At 43.3% G+C, this 23,758-nt stretch overlaps 1 protein-coding gene across 11 annotated transcripts in view; it reads left to right on the forward strand.

The window, feature by feature from the left end:
- Positions 1–23,758, forward strand: part of KIF13A (kinesin family member 13A) — a 216,539-nt gene that overhangs the window by 61,336 nt on the left and 131,445 nt on the right. For 10 of the 11 annotated variants that reach the window (XM_045497283.1, XM_045497284.1, XM_045497285.1 and 7 more), the window contains exon 3: positions 23,138–23,150. The exons of the other annotated variant lie outside the window; for it this stretch is intronic. In XM_045497283.1, coding sequence (XP_045353239.1) covers positions 23,138–23,150 — 13 coding nt within the window. The remainder of the gene's footprint in view (positions 1–23,137; positions 23,151–23,758) is intronic. 11 annotated transcript variants of the gene reach the window in all.

Raw genomic sequence — 23,758 nt, forward strand, 5'->3', positions numbered from 1 at the left:
CTACAACCAGCAATAAGAGAAAAAATTGTGCGTGGAATATGATAATTATGCTGTGTATACTTCCGTCTACATATGGTAGACTTTGCTTCTTAACAACTTTTTTTTGTTTCTTTTTTGTCTTATCTTGACTCTTCAGGAGCCCCCCCCCCCCCGCTGCCTTCTCAGATCATCATGCTGTCCTTCCTATAACTTTGCTCTGGTTCTCTTGTGTTTGTAAGAGAGACCAGTTTTTTTCTTTGGGCAGAGAAAGATATTTACTCAACATAAACTCAAGCTTTATTTAAGAGAGAGACTGTCCTTGGCAGAAGTTTTGTTTATTGCTTATAGACTTTTCATTTTACCTGCCAAGCCCTACTACTTGAGTGACTAATAAATCTGCAGGGTTTATAAAAGAACTTTTTATTGATTAATCCCAGGAGAAACATAAACTTTTAAATCAGAAAAAAAGGAGAACAAGGCACACTGATATATTGAGCTTTAAATTAACAGCATTGAGAGCATCATATGGGCCCCTAGTGTAACTTATTTCAGTCCAAGACTAGAAATTGTACAGAAAATCCCAAAAATGTCTGTTGTAAGCAGCTGCAATGAGTATTGTAATTAGTGGCAGGAAAGCATTCCAAATCAAGTATGGGTCTTGCTGGAGCCTGTGTATGTCACTTTTGTAAGCATGTTAATAAATGGCATCTCAAATATGTAATTATAAATATAATCTCTGCTCATGATGGTATCTTTCATTTATTCAGTGATCCTGAGATTTTTTCCCAAAAGTTTTAAATAAAAATAGTTTTTAAATTCTAGAATCATATTTTATAAAGTAAAAGATTTTTGAATACTTCCAAGTGTTAGTTGTTGGGTCCAGGTGTGGAAGATAACTACCGGATTAGATATGGCCAACCCAAAAGACCTTACCGTGTGAATACTGGTTGTTACCCTCCTGAGGCTCCTATGCTAGATGAATCTTAGAGAAAGAGTTTTGCTTTTTAAGTTCATTTATTTATTTTGAGAGAGAAAAGGAGAGTGTGCATGCTGGGGAGGGGCACAGAGGGACGAAGAGAGAGAATCCCCAGCAAGCTCCATGCTGTCAGCACAGAGCCTAATGAGGGGCTTGATCCCATGAACTATGAGATCATGACCTGAGCTGAAATCAAGAGTCTCATGCTTAACTGACTGAGCCACCCCAGTGCCCCTTGGGAGAAAGAGTTTTGAGAGTTGTGTCTGCCCTGACATCTGAGATCAGAATTGAAGACCGCTATTCCCAGCTCAGACACTGGTAAAATGGTGATTGGAAAATTTGGAGGGAATTGGGACAGGGTTCAAGGCCTTTTATGTGATTCTTCAAGGTCAGCTTGTGAAGAGTTTGGTGTGCTGCCTTTTCTCTGTCCCTTGTCTTTTTGTCTGAGTAGCTCGTTTGAAACTTGTGTTCCTTCACTCAGCAATTGTGAGGAAGGGTACTGTTAGATTGTCTTTTTACAAACAGGAGAAAAATCTAGACTACCAACCACCAGAAAAAATCCACCAGGGACTCATGTCTGGCAGCCTCCAGGTCTCTGGAACAGGGAAGATGTCACGGAATTTCCTGTTTTAATTGCAAAGACTATTGAAATCCAGGGGCATTCTTGACTTGACCATGGTTGAGGAATCTCTGCTAATTGAAGTCTTCTGACTCATCTGCTCTATTTTTTTTTTTTTTTAACTTATATCCAAGTTAGTTACCATGTAGTGTAATAATGATTTCAGGAGTAGATTTCAGTGACTCATCCCCTACATATAACACCCAGTGCTATCCCAACAAGTGTCCTCCTTAATGCCCCTTGCCCATCTTAACCCATCCTCTTACCCACAGCCCCACCGACAGCCCTCTGTTCTCTGTACTGAAGAGACTCTTCATTTTGTCCCCTCCCTGTTTTATTATTATTTTTGTATATTATTTGGTTTGTATTTTATATATTTTTATGTTTGTATATTATTTTTGCCTCCCTTCCCTTATGTACCTCTGTTTTGTGTCTTAAATTCCACATATCATATGCTCTAGTTTTTAAATTTGTTTTTTTAAGGACTTGAGGAGAATCACTGGTTATTTTTTTAAATTGTGAAATGCATCCTATTTATAAAAGTACATAAAACATGTGCAATTAAAGACTAATAATAATAATAATGAACCCCTGGACACCCTCCATTCAGCTGAAGAAGCAGATTACCTATACTTAAGAGCAGACAGAAAAGGGACTGTTGCCTTAAAAATAATCTCACTTTCCTGACTTTTGTGGTTATTATTCCTTGTTTTTTTGTTTTTTTTTTAACAGTTTTACATTTAGATGTATCCCCACAAACAGTATGTTGTTTAGTTTTGCCCTTATTGGGGAGCTTTATATAAATTGAATCATACTGCATGTTATTATTCAGGACTTATTACTTTTTAAAAGAAAATTTTTTTTTACATTTATTTATTTTTGAGAGATGGAGACAGAGCACGAGTGGGGAAGAGGGGCAGAGAGAGAAGGAGACATAGAATCCAAAGCAGGTTCCAGGCTCTGAGCTGTCAGCACAGAGCCCAGCGCAGGGCTCGAACCCACAAACTGTGAGATCATGTCCTGAGTGGAAGTCAGACGCTAACCAGCTGAGCCACCCAGGCGCCCCAGGACTTCTTTCTTTACCACCATGTTTCTGAGATTCTGTAGTGTGTTTAACTGTAGTTCGTGTTTTTGCAGTGCTGTGAGGAATTGTATTGTGTGGATTGTCACGGTATCTTTCTCTATTCTCCGGGGTGTTTCTTCACGGGTATTTGGAAAATGTTATGAACCCCGAATTCAGCAAATCAACCTGCCATTTAGAATTTCAAGGATTGACCGCTTTCTGGGCAAATTCCCTGAGTCAGGGTTGGGAATTTCCAATTCGTTTGCTGTCATTGGCTGGGAATACTGGACATCCTCATTTCCGGAGTCCTTCTAGAGAATGGGCTTGTTTTGACTTCTCTGGGGGTTGTTCACTCTTGACCCAGTTCTCCTAGGTCTGGAAGTGAAGACCAGGTCTTGTCTGTGATTGCCACACTCCTTTTAGGGCTAATCTGTTTTGTTTTTGTTTTTGAGCTCTGGGTAGATTGGGGCTAGTTAGGAACCCAGATGCTTTCACTAGAACCAGGCTAGTGTTTAGAACACAGGAAGACACTTAGAATTTGTCTCCTTCCTGCACTTGGCCGTCCCAAGGGCATTCTTCTCCCTTCCTCTCCCTCCCCACCTTGTTTCTCATCAGTTATTGGCAGATGTCCTATTCCATTGTGCCTCCTACAGAGGGAGTCACATGAGGGGCACTCCCATTGTTTCGTTTGAAAATACCCCTGTGGAAATGACCAAAGCTCTAATAAAAAGCTCAGCTGGGTGCATTTATTTTCAAGTTTAGAAAAGTTTTCTGGAAAGATCACTCTAAGGGGTTACTGGTGTCATTGTTGTAGTCCTATGACACTCAGAAAGTAGGTCTCCGAGTATGTTTATCTTCTATGAAGTGTAGAGCACGACTGTGTTTTTCTATATTAGCTGGTTATTGTAACTTGAGACTGGTTCGGCTTTCCTGGAAGTGTGTTCCCTTAAGCTGATGTTCATGGTTGCCACATAGGGAAAAATGATTCTGCGGTAAAATAAAGTTAAATCCATTTCTTTGCTGGAGGACTTCTTAGAGCCTTTAATACACTGTCCTGCTTTGTGGATATTTAAATGGGGAGCTTAGTAGAGGCAGGAGTTCAAAAACATGTTTGATTATAGAATTCCCCCATTTCCCGTGGGGAGCCTTGCAGTAATAATCCTTTTCTGAAAACTCTTTTGGGGAAGGCATCTTTAATATATTCTCCATTGTTTACACTGATTCCATCTACCTAGAATCTCAGGATTGCTATGGGATTTTCTAATCGTGTAAGATATGTCTATTAATCTCGAGTGAGGATGTGAACCTTTTTTAAAAAAATTTTTAATGTTTACTTTTGAGAGAGAGAGAGCAGGGGAGAGGCAGACACAGAATCCGAAGCAGGCTCCAGGCTCTGAGCTGTCAGCACAGAGCCCAATGCTGGGCTCGAACATGTGAACCGAAAGATCATGACTTGAGCCGAAGTCAGAAGCTTAACTAACTGAGCCACCCAGGCATCCTAAGGGTGCTTTTCGATTTACAATATCTAGGCCAAACAGTTTGGTGTGTGTGCGAATGAGAGTAGGGTGAAGTCATTTTTGTAAATTGACGGGGAGAATAAGGTGTCAGGTTTTAGAAGATACTCATCAGCCTCGGGATGATATTTCACAAAAGGAGCATAACAGAGAGGGTGCAGACCAAGATTATTTTCTGTGAATTCCTTCAGGCAGAGGAAGATTTTGTGTATAAAAATACTAATAAAAATGATTGTTCTTCCCAGTGATTGTAGAACAAATAAGTATTCTTCCTTCCTTCTCTGTCCCTCCCCTCCCTTTCTGGTAAGTGCGCAGAAGCAAAGAGGAAGGTGTGAAGGGCACTGGTTGTTTTTTTTTTTTTTTTTTTTTTTTTTTTTTTTTAAGACCTGTTTTAGGACAGATGTGAGGCCTGCTGATGATAGATTTCATTCTGTGCCTTGCTGGGCGTATATTGTCTTCTGTTGGTCACTGGTCTGTGTTCTCTGGGCCTTGAACATATAATAGAGATTGAGACTGAATGACAAGTCCGTGTAATTACACCTTTGCTACCAAAATGCTGAAACAAAACACTGGAGAAACTCAATCCCAAACTATTTATTCTTTTAAGTTTATTTACTTTAAAAGGGGGGGGGGGTGGGATCCCAAGCAGGCTCCACACTGCCAGCGCAGAGCCCGATGTGGGGTCGAACTCATGAATCATGAGATCATGACCTGAGCTCAAATCAAGAGTCAGACACTTAACTGACTGAGCCTCCCAGGCACCATCTGTCTTAAGCAGAGACCAGAGGCTGCTGGCTGTGATCGTGAACATCCGTCATTTTCCATGTGACGAAAGGAGCTTGGGCTGCTCCCAGCTTCCTCTTTCTTGTCACGGTGTTGGGCTGTCGGGAGACCCTGCCTTGCCATTGCGTCCCTTCATAGCCCCGCATGCTGGCTGTCCTGTCCACTGTGTGATGGAAAGCTAGTTAATGCAGGTGACATCAGAGTGAGTAAAAACAGCCACAGAATAAATGCACCAGGAGTGGAGATGTGGCTGACCCCTTGGGGCTGTTCTACTTCTGGTTTTGGTGCTCATTGAATTTCTTCTGGATACAGGAGGGTCAAGGTCCTTGAGAAAGGGAGAGCTTCCTGTTCTTGGTACTGTGTAAAATGTAGCGAGCCCTTAGGAAATTGATAATCCACTGGTTTGTTTCCCAAACTGAATATGAATCCACCTCGGCTTGGACATGAACATAACTTTTGAAATTCTCTAATAGCCATAACTCTGGACTGGCCACATAGTGAGAATTGTTGAAGATGGGCTTGTTGTGTTATGTTGTTATATGATGGGACGAGGTGTGACAATGTGTGATGTCGTATGATTCTGTTTCCTCTCCCTTTCTGTGTGTTTGAAATTTTCCCAATAGAGCATTTGTGGAAACACAATACCGTGTGCCTGTCTAATTGGTATTTAAACGCCAAAGAGTGGAGTCATTTAGGGAAGCGTCATCACTGCCTCACATGTAACCTGGTGACGTGAGCAGGGACCCCACACATTCATTCACCTGTTCTCTTAACAGATCTGCATTCATCGGTTTTGTGCCTGACAGTGTTCTTGGCACTGGGAACTTAACGGGGAACAAGGTGCACAAAGCCACTGTTTCCACGGATCTTGTCACTAGTAGATGTAGGGGAGCAGGTCTGCAGGTCGGTAAGCAAATCAATAAATGAGATGGTTTGAGATGGTGAAAGGGGCTGTGAAGGAAACAGAGTAATGTAGACAGAGTGACAGGGTGACAGGGTAAGCAGAGGTGGTGCAGGGTTGAGGGGGGCAGCTCCCTGAGAGAGGAGCAAGCCACGGGGAGTGAGGCCAGGGAGAGGGGCTTCTCGGGCAGATGCCCCGAAATGCCAATGCTTTCTTCTCTGAGCGATGGCCTCTCCCCCTGAAGAAGGTGGCTCCAGACTGTTCACCTGATACGTGTGCCCCCTGAGCCCCAGAGTCGGGAATTAGCTTTTCTACTCAGTACCTGCTATTTGAAGAGCTATTGAGTAACCCAATAAAAAGCCAGTAAACACATCCTTATTCAGAGGACGTTCAAACGAGTGGTTAGCCAGCATAAAACAATCCCTTTTCTGCACTAGTAAAATAAACGTACCCAGTTATTTATAGAAAAATAGGCTCCACTTCAGGTATGGCCATCACAAATGTCCTTGTGGGCATCTACATTCTTGGTAGATTGTCCTGGGGTTATTTTTTATGTATGTGTTTGTTTCTTCAGTAAACGTTAGTCGTTTCCTGCATATCAAGCGCTGTGCAGACCAGACAGGAAAGAACCAGGAGAATGTGACCCAGCCTCTGCCTGGGGACACTCCGAATGGGCAGGAGATGGGTGTCTCTGACCAGACCAGAAGCTCACCATGTGGCAGGCACGGGGGAGATGGTAGTAAGACCTGTGGACAGCCCCACTGTAGTGGACAAGATGGGCAATAGTCCATGACACTGACGGTGTGACAGGTGCCTGAGGAGAATGGATAGCGCAAGTAGCAGGAGACTTGGAGACGGGATGTCAGGGACAACCTCTCTGGGGAGGTTACTTTAAAAAAAAATTTTTAATGTTTCTTTATTTTGAGAGGGAGAGAGAATCCCAGGCAGCCTCCATCCTGTCCGTGCAGAGCCCAATGTGGGGCTCAAACCCAGGAACCGTGAGATCATGACCTGAGCCAAAATCAAGAGTTGGACACTCAACCCACTGAGCCACCCAGGTGTCACTGAGGAGGTGACGTTTGTGCCATGTGTGAGGATGAACATTCCTCGCATGGAGAGCGGCTCATGTGATGGCTCTGAGGCAGGAGTTTTTTGAGTTCTTGGTGGGCAGGAAGAGGGAAGAGGAAGCTGCATGAGGTGAACAGAGGCCATGTCCTACAGATGACATAAAGGAATTTGGTATTTCTTCCAAGTACAATAGGGAGTCATCATAGGATGTTAAACCAGGAGAAGGGTAGGAAATTTATTTTCTTTCTTTCTTTTTTTGATTATCTATCTATCTATCATCTATCTATTTTTGAGAGAGAGAGAGCATGAGCAGGGGAGGAGCAGAAAGCGAGAGAGAGAGTTCCAAGCAGGCTCCACACTGTCAGCACAGAGCCTGATGCAGGGCTCACAAACTGTGAGATCATGCCCTGAGTCAAAGTCAGGAGTCAGACGCTTAACCAACTGAGCCACCCAGGCACCCCAGGAAATTTATTTCCTAAAGATCATCCTAGTTGCAAGGTTAGATGTGGGGTTAAAGGAATATACCAAAAAAGATCTAGAGCTAGGTCTTAATCCTAAGTCCACCACTTACTTAGTCTTGTGGCACAGTTTACTCATCTGGAAATGGGACTCGCGTCGTGATGAGGATTGAGTGAATAAAATACAGCGTTGAGAACCATGTGCCATGGACAGATGCTCAGTAGCATTAGTTCCCCCCTCACTGTCCCTTTTCCCCATAAATACACAAGTAAAGTGTTCTGGAACCAGTCTCTGGTGGCCTTGGGGACAGCATCAGCAAGCCCACTGGCAGCCTCATGAAATGATGGGTACAGTGTCCAGCTGTAGAAAATTTTGTTTTTCTATTTGAGATTGGTGTGGCCCATTCAAAGCCTGGATTAGTAACTGAGATTATGAGTTTAGTCTGTAACAGATGAACACATTTCCTTCCTTTTCTTCCTGCCTTTTTAAAGGACAGAACTCAGTTGCTAATTCAGTACTATTGTTGCTCTTTTACTCCTAATTCTCAGCATTATATTAGGAGGAGAATCTGCTAACCTTCATGCCTCTTGTCCATATCTTGGAATCTCATTTAGACTAAAGACATTTCCTTCCCCTATCAATTGACTCGGACTTTCCTGTTGTTTTGAATCTCTAAGTATCTTCCACAAATGATCAAAGTCCTTTATACTTTTGAGGAGAGCATTTAATTCTCAATAATTCCACCATAATGGTGTTCATTAGGTCCATGATGTGAGTTTGCCTAATGGGTACAAGATCTGCTTGTTTTCAACTACGTAACTAGTACATGCAAAGAAAATGCTGTTAAGTAGTATGGGGATAATAAAAATGATTCAGATGTGGCAGATGTCCTCAAGGACTTTGTAGCACGATTACAATCGTATTTTAGCAATCGGAAACCGAGAGTCAGTCTCAGGCTTGCCTGGAGCCACTTCTGCTCTGGGATGGTGGCATGCATTATGGGGAGCTTACACGTGCAGGGTAGTTAAGTGTGTGTTTGTTTTGGCTTAGCTAAAAAATTTGTTTTTAATATAAAAAAAAATTTAAGAGCTATTTTAGGTTCATAGCAAAATTAAGAGGAAGGTAGAGATTTTCTATCTACCCCCTGCCTCCCCTCATGTAAGCCTCCCTGTTATTAACATCCTGCACCGGAGTGATACATTTGTTATAATTGGTGAATCTACACTGACACATCGTAATCACCCAACGTCTGTAGTTAATACGAGGTAAGGTTCACTATTGGTGTTGCATTCTCTGGATTTGGACTAATGTGTAATGACGTATATCCATTGTTGTATCATACAGAATATTGTCGCTGCCCTGGAAATCCTGTTCATCCCCTATTCATCCCCTCTCCCCTGACCCCAGTAACCCGTGGCAACCACAGACCTTTTCACCGACTCCATAGCTTTGCCTTTTCCAGAATGTCACATAGTTGAAATATTTCAGTATGTAGCCTTTTCAGATTGGCTTCCTTGCCGTAGTAATATGCCTTTAACTTTCCTCCATGTCTTTTTGGGGCTTGATAGCTCATTTCTTTGTAGTGCTGAGGTTGAATATAATTAGAGATCAGTCCATGGATCCTGCCTTAAATGCTTTTAGATATATCTGGGCTGTAAAAATAAACTGCTCTTAGTTTGCTGTTCACGATGAAAGTTTTTCAGCTCACGCTTCCTAATATAAAGAATAACATTGCCACGAATCCTCGCCACTAGTGTGGCTTTTGTCACAAACATAGTTTTTTTTTTTTTTAATGTTTATTTATTTTTGAGACAGAGAGAGACAGAGCATGAACAGGGGAGGGTCAGAGAGAGGGAGACACAGAATCTGAAACAGGCTCCAGGCTCCGAGCTGTCAGCACAGAGCCCGACGCGGGTCTTGAACTCACGGACTGCAAGATCGTGACCTGAGCCGAAGTTGGATGCTCAACCGACTGAGCCACCCAGGCGCCCCTGCAAACACAGTTTTTGCCAGGGGCTCATATGCAACATCCATGTCTGTGTTGTAGCTAGGGGTGAGGGATGCCATCCTGCCAGGAAGCATGCCTCCCCAAATCTCTTTTGTATCAGAGATGGGAGTTACTGGAATTGTAATCTTCCTGTCTTCGTGCCTCAACTCAGTGTGACTTTGAAATGCAATGATCCCACACAGCTGTCTTACAGTGTATGTGGGCTGCTGAGTCAGGTGTGCGCCCGTCCCACAGCCCTCAAGGTGGTGGGTCCTTCAGGCTCCCAGAGTTCCACCAGCATCTGTTGTCAGCAACGGCAGCTGTTGTTCTGGCAGCTGGAAAGAAGATTGTAGGTAAAATAAATGGCCGAAGGTGGGAGATTTGTGAATCACCTGTGTAAATAATCCTGCTCTCCTTAAGAGCTTCGTGTATACTCATTCATTTCGCCCTCACATTCAAGGCCACATCCGTGGAAAGTGGTGGAGACAAAGAAGGGGACCTCCTGCGTCCTCCCTCCTGGCTGTTCACCACCACACTGGACTGGACTCATAACAGGCTGTTGTCTGTCCCGCTAGGATTATTCAGCTAATATCCTTGCTTTTGTGAAGCTGTTGCACATAGCATGAGGTGTGGTTCTGACTCCCTAATGTAGAAAATTTAAATGATCATCAACATGCTGTCGTAAGTGTGTGCTATTGAGGTACATACAGCCTCACATACGTGGAGACTTAATCTTGGAGAAAGGAGTAAACCAGATAAACGTATGTTTCTTCCACACGGCATATTGACTGGGGCCAAGTCTAGTAGTAGCAGATAGACTGAGAATTAGCCTGAGCATGGCCTCACAGAGGAGCTTAATTCTTGGTTTTAAGTCAAGGATCCGTGCTCTGTGCTGCATTTTTCCCAAAGCCTCACCGCATGATACTTTTGAGGACACAGCAAGAAAATTGCAAAAGCGCCATGTTTCCTCTGCTCAGTTTTGTTTTGGTTAAGCGAGTATGAGTTCCTGCAGGTTCCTCCCGCTGGGAATTGCAGCTATGACAATGAGGGACAGGAGCTCCCTGAAGTGGCCTGGAGAAGGCTCCACAGAGACCGCCAGGCCCGTGGCTTTCCCGGCGGCCATGGCCCACACCTGTGGTTGGCCATATTTTGTTAGTCAGGAGGTACAACTCAGGTGTGACTTCCCTTGACAATATTAGAAGAAAAAAAAAAAGGCAAGGAAGCTGTTATTGATGATCATGAGTCCATGAATTATGTCACGTAACTTGTACAACTTTCATTGGTTCATGTGCCCATTTTAATTTCAGGGATGGGGGCGCCTGGGTGGCGCAGTCGGTTAAGCGTCCGACTTCAGCCAGGTCACGACCTCGCGGTCCGTGAGTTCGAGCCCCGCGTCGGGCTCTGGGCTGATGGCTCAGAGCCTGGAGCCTGTTTCCGATTCTGTGTCTCCCTCTCTCTCTGCCCCTCCCCCGTTCACGCTCTGTCTCTCTCTGTCCCGAAAATAAATAAACTTTAAAAAAAAAAAAATTAATTTCAGGGATGTACATACGGGTATCGTTAGGTTGGATTAATAGGTACTGTGGATATCCTTGTGACTTAACCTCAAGTTTTGCATTTTAATCTTTTAAACAAATTGTTTATTTTTGAGAGAGAGAGAAAGTGAGAACAAGAGAGCGTTAGTGGAAGAGGGTCAGAGAGAGAGAGAAAGAGGGAGAGAGAGAATCCCAAGCAGGCTCCGCACTGTCAGTGCAGAGCCCGATGCAGGACTCAATCTCACGAACTGTGAGATCATGACCTGAGTTGAAATCAAGAGTCAGATGCTTAACTGATTGAGCCACCCAGGTGCCCCAGTGATCTTTTGTTCTTTATTAACCAGCTGATTATGTAGAAATGAAACGTTCCTTTGAAACTCTACTTGGCTTCTGGGTGACATTAAAAAAAAAAAACAAAAAAACAAAAAAAACAACTTCCCAAAGGATCATTTCTTTTTCCTTTTCATTCCCAATCCATCAGGGACACATACTTTTGTAAATGTCAGAGAGGGATGGCATCGTGGCATGTTATCTCTAAGGAGGGTAACAGTGGCCGGTACTTTGGAAGAGATGTTTCACTTCTTCAGAATTGGTAGCAAATAGTTCACAGGCTGCCCTCAGCCTCACACTGTACTATGAGGAGCACAGGGCTGGGAGATATTTCCAGATTTGTGCAGGTAGTAACCATTTGTGTTTTGCTACTCTGTTCTCAGTACTTCTGGCCACCACATGTGCATGGGTTTTCTCACACCACCCAGTTCTCCAGTTCTCTGTGGGCCCCAGCTGAGTGTCCTACAGTTCAGTTCAATTCTGACACCTGTCCACCTAGAGTCATTGTCAGACCCCACAAGTTAGGGACCCAGTCCCACAGGACTTACCTCCTCCTCCATCCCTGCTTCTGACTGACTGAGGTTCCCACCCTCCTCAGCTTTGGTAATTTGCTACAGCAGCTCATAGAACTCAGGAAGACTATTCCCTAGGTTATCGGTTTATTGTTATTATTCTGATACAACTCAAACAGCCAGATGGGAGAGATGTGCAAGGCAGGGTACGTGGGAAGGGCACACAGCCTTCCTCGTCTGTTCTGGGTGCGCCACCCTCCCAGCACCTCCTGGTCAGCAACCTGGATGCTCTCCAAACCCCACCTGTTAGGATTTTTACGAAGGGTTGTTATGATTGATGAAACAGGATTGATCAAATCACTGGCCATTGGTGACTGGCTCAACCCCTAGCCCTCTCCCCTCCTCTGAAGTTAGGGTTTTTAGATTTTAGACTCACCCTGAATAGCTTTAATTTTGTTTCTTTAAAAAGTATTTTTAGGGGCACCTGGGTGGCGCAGTCGGTTAAGCGTCCGACTTCAGCCAGGTCACGATCTCGCGGTCCGTGAGTTCCAGCCCCGCGTCAGGCTCTGGGCTGATGGCTCAGAGGCTGGAGCCTGTTTCCGATTCTGTGTCTCCCTCTCTCTCTGCCCCTCCCCCGTTCATGCTCTGTCTCTCTCTGTCCCAAAAATAAATAAACGTTGAAAAAAAAATTAAAAAAAAAAAAAGTATTTTTAGCCGACAACATTTGTATTGGAAGCATATTTACAGTTACTAGTGTTCTAGCAGAGAAGAAACCTGGTATTGGGAGAGGTTGGGAACCCAACTGGTTGGTTGGTTGAGTCCTTTAACTAGACTCCATTGGATACAAATTATGTGTAAGCCATTTGATGCACACTAGGGGCTTCAGTCAGTTCTAATGATAACGGGTGCCCGTTGTATGCCTTCCTGCTTAGTGAGTGGAAATGGTATTGGCCTATATTGTTAAAACTCGTGTTTGCTGGGTGGCAAGCATATGGTACACAACTGTGCAGAAAGAAAATAATGATGTAAGAAATTTGAATTTTGGGGGCACCTGGGTGGCTCACTTGGCCAAGTGTCTGACTCTTGATTTCAGCTCAGGTCATGATCTCACAGTTCATGGGTTTGAGCCCTGTGTCGGCCTCCGTGCTGACAGTGCAGAGCCTGGTTGGGATTCTCTGTTTCCCTTTCTCTCTCTGCCCCTCCCCTGTGCATTCGTTCTCTCTCTCTTAAAAATAAACATTAAAAAAATGATAAAATAGGGGCGCCTGGGTGGCTCAGCGGATTAAGCGTCCGACTTCGGCTCAGGTCATGATATTGCGGTTTGTGGGTTCGAGCCCCGTGTCGGGCTCTGTGCGGACAGCTCAGAGCCTGGTGCCTGCTTCAAATTCTGTGTCTCCCTCTCTCTCTGCCCCTCCCCAGCTTGCACTCTGTCTCTCTCTCTCTCAAAAATAAATAATCATTAAAAAATTTTTTTGGAGGGGCGCCTGGGTGGCTCAGTTGGCTGAGCATCTGACTTCAGCTCAGGTCATGATCTCACAGCTTGTGAGTTCGAGCCCCGCGTCGGGCTCTGTGCTGACAGCTCAGAGCCTGGAGCCTGCTTTGGATTCTGTGTCTCCCTCTCTCTCTGCCCCTCCCCCACTTGTGCCACACCTCTGTCTCTCAAAAATAAATAAACATTAAAAAAATTAAAAGAAAATTTTTTTATGATAAAATAAAAAGATTAGAATTGTATTGTGTTTGTGTCCTCCACTCTTACAACCCTGAGACATTCTTTGGAATCCTCAGAATTTTAGAATAATGCAATTAATTTATAAAGTGCAGATTAATTAGGAATCCTCCAGTGGTAATTGTAAGCTTTTGCTATTGCTTTATTTCAGAAGTATTTTGCTTCTATTATAAAGCTGATGTATCTTTATTGCAGAAAATGTTTTAACAGTGACTAACAGAATGGCAGTTGTTGTTTTTAATCACCTTGTCTCTTCTTATTTCAGTGGACTTCAGTGGTGAACTGTAAATATTCATCTGGCCTATAGGGTGCATCTTACATTGGTTTGTGATTCTGCTCTTTGGTTCTTGCCTGAAAATTCAAGGTGCCATTGTAGGAAAGGGAACCAAATCTGTTTGCTGCCTGGGTTCTGTTTCTCCTGCGGAGGGAGCCCTGCTTTTCTTACTGCCAGCTTTTCCAGTCCTTAAGTAGTGCTTCTAGGTCCTTCGGTGAGTGTTGTGGTGAATAACCTCAACATAATAGACGGAGAAAATAAATGGCAGGTTTTAAATTTTTTTTTTTTTCAACGTTTATTTATTTTTGGGACAGAGAGAGAGCATGAACGGGGGAGGGGCAGAGAGAGAGGGAGACACAGAATTGGAAACAGGCTCCAGGCTCTGAGCCATCGCCCAGAGCCCGCCGCGGGGCTCGAACTCAAGGACCGCGAGATCGTGACCTGGCTGAAGTCGGACGCTTAACCGACTGCGCCACCCAGGCGCCCCGAAATGGCACGTTTTAAAATATGAGCTCATTTTTTAATGAAGAGTCTCTTAAAACCTCGCCTCATTATTCCTGTGGCTACTTTGCCAGCTGTCAGGGGTTTTCTTCACCCTGTCGTTCAGGGCGCCAGTGCTTGGACAGACGTCAGGTGCGATCAGCTCGATGAGGTGTGCCCCAGTGTTTGTACTTACGCACCTGCTCTTGACTCTTTTCTAGAAAAATTAATACAGCTTAGTGCTTGTGAAGGTGTCCAACTTTATACATGTTTATCGAATTATCTCTAAGGGGAGTTTTTTCTATTCTTTCTCTTCCTTTATTATACATTAGGAAGGTGGATACAATCCTGTTTTATTAGAAGTGCCCTCCTAGGCAGAAATCAGTGCAGCATGGAGAGTGTGCATCCCTGGAGGGTTCTCGATCACTGTTTACTGGAGTCAGCAGAAGGGCGGGGCTCCTTGCAGAGTCCAGAGTCTCCCCTCCCCCTGATCTGCCGGCTCTGATTATACCATCCAGTGGTCCTCACTGCCGTCGACCCTCACAGTCATTCTCGTCTCCACAGCAAGCACGTCTAAGACTCAGAACCTTTTGTATTCAGTTTAATGTTTGAGCATTCTTTTTTCTCGGAAATGCATTTCTGAACATTGAAAACATTTTGAACATCTTGAACCTTCTAAAAAGAACATAATGACCATCCATGTATCTGTTAGTTGTGCTGTAACAGTTACCAATGTGCTGTTCTCCCTGTTTGAAGAGCGTATTTTTTAAAAATATATTTTTTTATTATTTTTAATTTAAAAATTTTTTAAACATTTATTTATTTATTTTTTTTTTTCAACGTTTATTTATTTTTGGGACAGAGAGAGACAGAGCATGAATGGGGGAGGGGCAGAGAGAGAGGGAGACACAGAATCGGAAACAGGCTCCAGGCTCTAAGCCATCAGCCCAGAGCCCGACGCGGGGCTCGAACTCACGGACCGCGAGATCGTGACCTGGCTGAAGTCGGACACTTAACCGACTGTGCCACCCAGACGCCCCTAAACATTTATTTTTGAGAGAGACGGAGTGTGAGTAGGGGAGGATCAGAGAGAGAGGGACAGAGAGAATCCGAAGCAGGCTCCAGGCTCTGAGCTGTCAGCACAGAGCCCAACGCGGGGCTCAAACTCATGAACCGAGAGATCATGACCTGAGCCAAAGTCAGATGCTTAACCAACTGAGCCACCCAGGCGCCCCAAGAGCGTATTTTTAACATCATAAATATTCTCTATCACACACACACACACACACACACACATACACACACACACACACACACACAGAGTGCTGTCATTCTTCAGCTCTCAGGAACTTTTCCCCAGAGGAAACTGAGTTTTGAGCTATGTGGACATTTTGCTTGTATCATCCAGGAGAGCTGTTTGTTGTACCAGCAGCACTTGCATCTAACATTTATTGAGCCATGACCATGCGCCCATTGTGTGTAATGTTAGCCTTGCCATCACCTGTCATCCTTCATTGGTCCTGAAGGAGTGCTTCCCCATTTTACAGACACAGAAACTGAGGCTCAGAGGGCTTGAATAAACTTGCCCAAGGTCAACGTAGCCAAATGCTGGCAGAGCTAGAGTTGTCTGGCTCGAAATCGTGACCCTTCACCACGACCCTATTTTACTTCTTACAGAAATTGCAAAGGGGGTGCCTGGGTAGCTCAGTTGGTTAAACGTCGGACTTTGTCTCAGGTCATGATCTCGCAGTTCGTGAGTTTGAGCCCCACATCGGGCTCTGTGCTGACAGTGTGGAGCCTGCTTGGGATGCTCTCTCTCCCTGTCTCTCTGCCCCTCCTCGGCTTTCTCTCTCTCTTTCTCTTTCTCTTTCAAAATAAATAAATAAACTTAAAAAATTAAAGTCTGCTCTCATTGAATGAACTGATTTCTTTGCACATTCAGAAAATTTTGCTGTAGCTTCCTGTGAGCTTGATAATCAACCTGCTAACTCTTTTTTAAAGTTTTCAAACCAGACTTTGTCATGGAATTTAATGTTTTTGACATTTACATTCTTCTTTTTTTTTTTTTTTAACGTTTATTTTTGAGACAGAGAGCATGAACAGGGGAGGGGCAGAGAGAGAGGGAGACACAGAATCCGAAACAGGCTCCAGGCTCTGAGCAGTCAGCACAGAGCCCGACGCAGGGCTCAAACTCACAGACCGTGAGATCATGACCTGAGCCGAAGTCGGACGCCTAACCGACCAAGCCACCCAGGTGCCCCGACATTTACATTCTTCTTGTGAAGAAGGTTTCAAAGGCTCTTCAAAATGAATATGTAGCCCCCTTATCATTCATAGAGTGCTTGTTGTGTTTTAAATACATGGATATATTAACTTGGTACACAAGCTTATAAACCTCTTTTCAAACTGTGGTCAATAGGGGCGCCTGGGTGGCGCAGTCGGTTAAGCGTCCGACTTCAGCCAGGTCACGATCTCGTGGTCCGTGAGTTCGAGCCCCGCGTCGGGCTCTGGGCTGATGGCTCAGAGCCTGGAGCCTGTTTCCGATTCTGTGTCTCCCTCTCTCTCTGCCCCTCCCCCGATCATGCTCTGTCTCTCTCTGTCCCCAAAAAAATAAATAAACGTTGAAAAAAATAAATAAATTCAAACTGTGGTCAATAAATCTTGGTTGCAGCGGAACCTTTATACTCACCTATTTGACAAAACCCCAATCCCGTGTCATCCTGTGTCCCAGCGTCTCTGCTTCTGTGGCCCAAATTGCTCAGGTTGGCAACTGTCCTACGATCTCTGGTCTTCAAGTGGGCCGTGTGCTCTGATTCTTTGTGCACAGGCAGTTCCCCCTATGGGGATGCCATTCCTTTGTCTTGTCAGGTGGGTGACTCTGTTTAGCCTTCTAAATTATCCTCAGGGTTTTTCTCTTCTGAGAACCTTCCTCTCTTTTTCAGCCGATCTCACCCTCTTTGAATCTGTTGCTGTGCACATCACATTGTATTGTAATCTGTGTCTATAAGTTTCATTTACTGTTTAAAAGACAACATATCTAGTTTATTTTTTAATTTTTTAAAATTTATTTTTCAGAGAGAGAGACAGAGACTGAGTGCAAGTGGGGGAGGGGCAGAGAGAGGGAGACGCAGAATCGGAAACAGGCTCCAGGCTCTGAGCCATCAGCACAGAGCCCGACGCGGGGCTCGAACCCATGAACCGTGAGATCATGACCTGAGCCAAAGTCGGACGCTCAACCGACTGAGCCACTCAGGCGCCCCTAATTTATTTTTGTACTTCAACAAAGTAGCACGCAGTGGGTGTTCAATAGTTGGTGACCTAATATAGCTTTGTTCCCATCTGTGCTGTGACAGTCACATTCTGCTAGTGTCAGTTATTCATGTATGTATCTGTCCCTCTCACAAGGTGTTAACCTTGAGGCCAGAGGCCGTGTCTCATTCCCCGAAACACCCCTCAGAGAGCACCTGTACTTTGCAGCATAGGAATTGGTGCTCAATAAACAAGGTTAACAAAGTATTTGGACAATTTAGGTGACTTTGTGTTTTGTTCTCCATGTGACAGTGGAAGTGATCAGGGACTTCATAAAATACACATCCTTGGACTAATCTCCAGGAGTCAGATGTCATTTAGCTGTATATCTTCAGTTAGAGGTTGTGGCAATTTCTGACATTCGGTCAATAAAACACACATGGAAGAGAATTTCCTGTTTCAGAAGCAAGACGCGGATCCGTCTTGTCTGCCAAAGCGCTGACTAGTGCTAGGGCCCCTGCACACTAGGGCCTTTGGCCATCTAACTTCTGAGGTGCTAACTATAGTTGATAGGGAAAAGTGATGGACAGAAGACTCCTTCTCCCATAAATCTTCCAACATGAGGTATGAGGAAAAAACAACAGCTATCTAGGATTATTGTTGTAATAGACTCTTACATTGCTTTCTTCGTTTCACTTGTTTGTTAAACTTTCCAGGTCTGGGCTACCTGTTAAATTAAGTACCCTCTCCTTATTTCAAGAGCTGGCCCAGTATAGGTCTACCTTATTCTTACAGTCCTGTTTCTGTGTGTGTGTGTGTGTGTGTGTGTGTGTGTGTGTGTGTGTGTCCTCTAGTCTTATCAAACTGCCTTTCTGAACTTAATTGACCTCTGCAACTTTTGAGGGTTTGACCCTTGTTAACATGGGATTTGAACTTCTCTATATGAAATGCTGGTGCAGAGAAATAGCTATTTTTAAATAAGTCATTGAAAAGAGTCTACGTTTTCTAATAATCTCTGAAGTCCTCACTACTATTAAACGCGAGCGGTCTTTGCCCCCACATTTTGGGACTGTGGTGGTAATCGAAGAAAATCTTCACATCTGGATTATGTCTAACTCGCTAATGTAAAAAATTAGTTCTGAGTTCTTACAGTGCCTTCCACTCTGCATGAATATGTAGGATCAAGGGCCGAGGTCATGAAAGGAGCATGTGGCATGACCTCTGCTTTCAGGGAGATTCAAATATAGACAAAATTACTGAAGGGCTTTATGTATGCTGGTAAGTGCTGAGCTGTTTTTTTGACCATAGAGATCCTTGGGGTATAATGTCAGAGGTGGTAAAGGCCAAGGTGGTCTCCTCACACAACGTTTGAGGATTTGACACAGTTGAATTGAGCTTTGAGCTGTGTCTTGGAGAGTGGGGAAATCTAATCAGGCAGATTGGGGAGACAGAAGTGGGATAAAGACATGGAAATGACAGGACTTGTCAGATACCTGGTGTGGGTGACCTTGAAGAGATTCACTGCCCTGCTTATCCTGAGAGAAAGGCAGCTCTGGTGTTCTGTAAAATAGAGCTACTATCCATGTAGAGCTATACCTCCTTCGTTTCTTTTTTTTCTCTTTCTTTCTTTTTTGGAAAATGGGGAGAAGTCAATTTATTTATTTATTTATTTATTTATTTATTTATTTATTTATTTTTTCTTCAGTATATGAAATTTATTGTCAAATTGGTTTCCATACAACACCCAGTGCTCATCCCAAAAGGTGCCCTCCTCAGTACCCATCAAGTTCATTTATTTTAACATATAATAAATGTTAGGGAAAAATTTGATATGATTCACTAATTGAAAATAGTACATTTGATTTAGAAAACCCTTTCTTCTTCATGGACCGTACAAAATTATGAAATGGCTCAAATAATTCCCACCAGGGTTTCATTACTGTGAAACAGTTCCTGCGTAGGAAGGGATTGGAAACATTCTAGTCCAACCCCCTCATTCTATTTTATTTCAGTCTTTAAGTTTTGCATATGATCCTTAGGTAACCTGGCACACAGAGGCAGTCAACATAATGGCCAGCATTTATTGGGGGTATATTAAGTGCCAGCCCGGCATGCACCTCCTTATTTTCTCTCCAAATCCTGGGATCTAGAAACACAACCTTACTGGCTTCCAAAATGTCAAATTGTGTTCAGTTTATTTCTTTGGAATACACACACAAAAAGTCTCATGATAACTTACGGAGGATCACATGACTAAAAACAAGGACTTTTTATTATTTTTTTATTATTATTTTTTTAACGTTTATTTTTGAGACAGAGATGAACATGAACGGGGAGGGTCAGAGAGAGGGAGACACAGAATCTGAAACAGGCTCCAGGCTCTGAGCTGTCAGCACAGAGCCCGACGCGGGGCTCGAACTCACGGACCGCGACATCATGACCTGAGCCGAAGTCGGCCACTTAACCGACTGAGCCACCCAGGCGCCCCAAAACAAGGACTTTTTAAAAATGAATGACAAGTTGGGCAGTGAGAGTGGTCAGGAACACACATACTTTTACCGAAGTGTCGATGGAATGCTCCATTTTCTGACGAGTCAGCAACCAAGCCTGTGTCTGTAGGTCAGTGAGGTCTGTTTGAAGAGGTGTTCTTGTAGTTGATTGAATGTTTGCTTGGCTGAGGATGTTGCCTCTTTCTGAGCCATGCTGGTATCCGCGATAAGCTGGATGTTACTGAGAGTTAGATGAAACTGTTGATAAGACTTTTCGATACAATCAACAAAGACCTAATTTAAAAAAGATAATATTGATTATGTTTCTGATAGATGGTTTACGTTATTCATCCTTTCTCATACATTTGTGCAAAAACTTGTATCTTTACGTTGTAATATCCTATTGGTTTTTTCCAAAGGATAACATACTATATTTGGTTGCAGTACAAGTATTACTCATAATGGAAAAATTTTTCTTCACGACTACCAGAGAATGTCATGTGGCCTCTGGGGATTGGGGTAGTAAATGTTGGCTCTGAATTAGGATCACTTAGTTGCTCATCTCTTAATTCACATCTCAAGAAAGGTTTACCGATCAACGAAGTACAGTTTCGGTACACTAAGTGACTTACTTTTCCTTCTTTGGTAAGGATCTTTATTCTTTTTTTTTTTTTTTTTCAACATTTATTTATTTTGGGGACAGAGAGAGACAGAGCATGAACGGGGGAGGGGCAGAGAGAGAGGGAGACACAGAATTGGAAACAGGCTCCAGGCTCTGAGCCATCAGCCCAGAGCCTGACGCGGGGCTCGAACTCACGGACCGCGAGATCGTGACCTGGCTGAAGTCGGACGCTTAACCGACTGCGCCACCCAGGCGCCCCAAGGATCTTTATTCTAAATTAAACGATGAGTAAATTTGGGTAGCAGCAGGTCCATGTAGTGACCTCCCTTTTTCCCATGCTCCCCAGTCTCCATTTATTCTTAAGTGATCCCAGAGAACAGAGAAAGGTGGCAGAATCATGTTGTCATTCCTATATGATGTGCTGTCTTTGTAAGGGAAAGGGATATATATTTTTTTCAATACTTATAATGCTGAAACAGGATTGGTTTCCTAATAAGAATAAGGCAAACCATATTGGCATGTCAATGAAGATAGGATAGCTTTATTGTTAGACAGCTCAGGGGGTGAATATACTACTGACTACGAAACAGCACTGGTACTTTCGCTGCTGGTGATGATTGTCATACAGTTGTAGCATGAAAGAAGCACACAAAAACTCTGGAGAGACCCCTGGGATTCCTGTTAGCACATTCGACCTCTATTAGATTGCTTGACTCATCACAGCCTTCACATAAAATGTTTGTTTTATTAACTTGGTCCATGCTGTTTCATATGATTGCCTTATTATAACCCAAGTGACTCGTCTGTCCTTTGTTAAGTAAAGCAGTGGTTTAAATGGCTTTTAGGGATGCCTGGGTGTCTCAGTTGATTGAGCATCTGACTTCAGCTCAGGTCATGATCTCACAGTCCGTGAGTTCGAGCCCTGCATCAGGCTCTGTGAAACAGAGCCTGGAGCCTGCTTCGGATTCTGTGTCTGCCTCTCTCTCTGCCCCTCCCCTGTTCATGCTCTGTCTCTCTCTGTCTCAAAAATAAATAAAAACATTAAAAAAAAAATTTAGTGGCTTTTAAAAAGTAAGGCAAGCAAAATTAGAGAAGGTTTAGTCAAAAGTACTGTGCATACTGTTTTCATTATTCTACCTGCTCAGAACAGATGCCTTCCATAACAGTGTTCCACTTAAGGAAATTTTCTTGGCAGAAACCTTTAAGTTTATGCACAAAGCAAAGATCCATGGCTTTCTTAGATTAAAAGCACTCGTGCATTTTTAGTATAACATCCATAAATGTTTATCCTGCTTGAAAGGGTAGATAGAATGTTGACGCTTACTTGATGGCAGCCAGAAATACCAGTTTTTCTAGATAGGGTCCCCTCTAAAACCTGACGATAAAAAATCACATTCCCATTGTGCCTGTCTGAAGTAATGACGTAAAGGATCCTTTAAGCTCAGTCATACAATTTCAAGAAGATGATAAAGCTTCATCTTTATGGAATGTCATGGTTTTCTTTCCCTCTGTTTAAAACTTTGGATTGTCCACCTGATTTTGGAATGCATGGACATTCTTTCCTTGCCGCTGAGCTCCGGGTTTTATTTGGGGCCCTCAGAGCTCTGTGAGGAGTGCTGCGCCCAATGCTGGAGAAAGGTCACCGTGCTATTTTTGCCTGTACCTTTTGATTTCCATGCCCTGTGCCCTGGAAAATCCATTTTCTTATCCTTCAGGTCTTATTCCTTGTGAAGAAGGAATAAAGCCACGGGGAAAACTCCCCCATTTCTATTTAACGATAATTTTACAGTTTATGTATTGATGATACTCGAGGCTGACTAAAAACACCCACGTCAGGAAGGCTAAGAACTGTCAGAGGCTCACATTTTATAAAAATCATAGTTCAGCTTTTTAATTTCATATACATGGAAAACGTTTACAAGGCAAGTCAGCCCACTGGTTTGTTACTTTGAAAACGGTTTGCTTTTCGGAATTTTCTCCAGGTGGCAATTCCAGTCATTTGGGGGGATATTAACATGTAAAAATGTGCTTGTGTGGCTGGTTATGGGAGGAGACTAGCTCTTCAGTTTCTCTTCAGTGATGAAATACATGAAAATTGTTGAGAACTGTGGCTTTCAAATGGGGAAAAAAATCCCATGTGAATTAGAATATTTATCAAAGGAAATACACATATATTGTAACACCAATTTAAGAAAATTTAAATGTGGAAATTAATTTAAAAGTGTTTGACCAGGTACAATATGATTGTACATGCTTTCTTTATCTGGATGCTTTTCTGTTGGCCTTTTTTAGAATCATTAAGAATACCTCTGAGTGACTGAATCCATTCTCTGTAAACCAGGAAAGAAACCCATTATGCCTGTAATATATTTTTGAGCAAATATAATAGTTTATCACTTCAGGCAGCAAAGTGAATTTGGCTTCTGATCTTTGTAGAGTATCCTTCAGACCATGTTACCAAGATGCTGAGTTTCCGTTATGTTTTTTCTTTTTCATTGCTTCCCTCTGATGTGGCTGCTGTGTTGACAACCCTTTCTACTTCTGCTGCTGAAATTTTTTGTTTCCATCATTAAGGAAACCTCCCAAGGTAAGCACTGAAATGGAATTTGACACTCATATTAAGTGTGCACGTATCCAGGACTTCATCCATCACAGTAACCCATGTGGAATACCTCTCCCATTGAGAAGAAAAATCAGCGTTCTCATTAAAACTTAAACCATGAGAAAACAATTAATGTCGGTAATGGTATAAAATTGGAATGCCGTCCGCGTTTACAAAGCACTTTCATACATTGTTTTTTTCTTGGAATTAATGCTCTGGTCCTCAGAGCAAACCCGTCAGCTTATTGTTTCTATTTTATCAGTGATGAAATGAGGCTCAGAGAGATGAAACTGTGTCTTAACTCACACATTGAGTAAGCGGAGAAGCTGGGACCATAGAGAATCACCACCTAGAGAATGGAAGGACAAAACTGGTAACAGCCTAGAATGATTGCTGACAGGGACAGATGATCTTTTCTATGCCCTACCAAGAGTAGTTGATAGCATCAGGAAAATTCTCCAGACTTTCAGGTAGCGTTAAGCCATCCACAAACTCTGGCTTCTCATTGGAGTTTCTTGGGCCTCACAAAGTCCACTGGCTGGAATCGTTCTCCTTGCTCCGGCCAGCCTTCAGTGGTATGTTTACCAGTGAGC

Source organism: Leopardus geoffroyi, chromosome B2 (assembly GCF_018350155.1).
Source record: "Leopardus geoffroyi isolate Oge1 chromosome B2, O.geoffroyi_Oge1_pat1.0, whole genome shotgun sequence".
NCBI lineage: Eukaryota > Metazoa > Chordata > Mammalia > Carnivora > Felidae > Leopardus > Leopardus geoffroyi.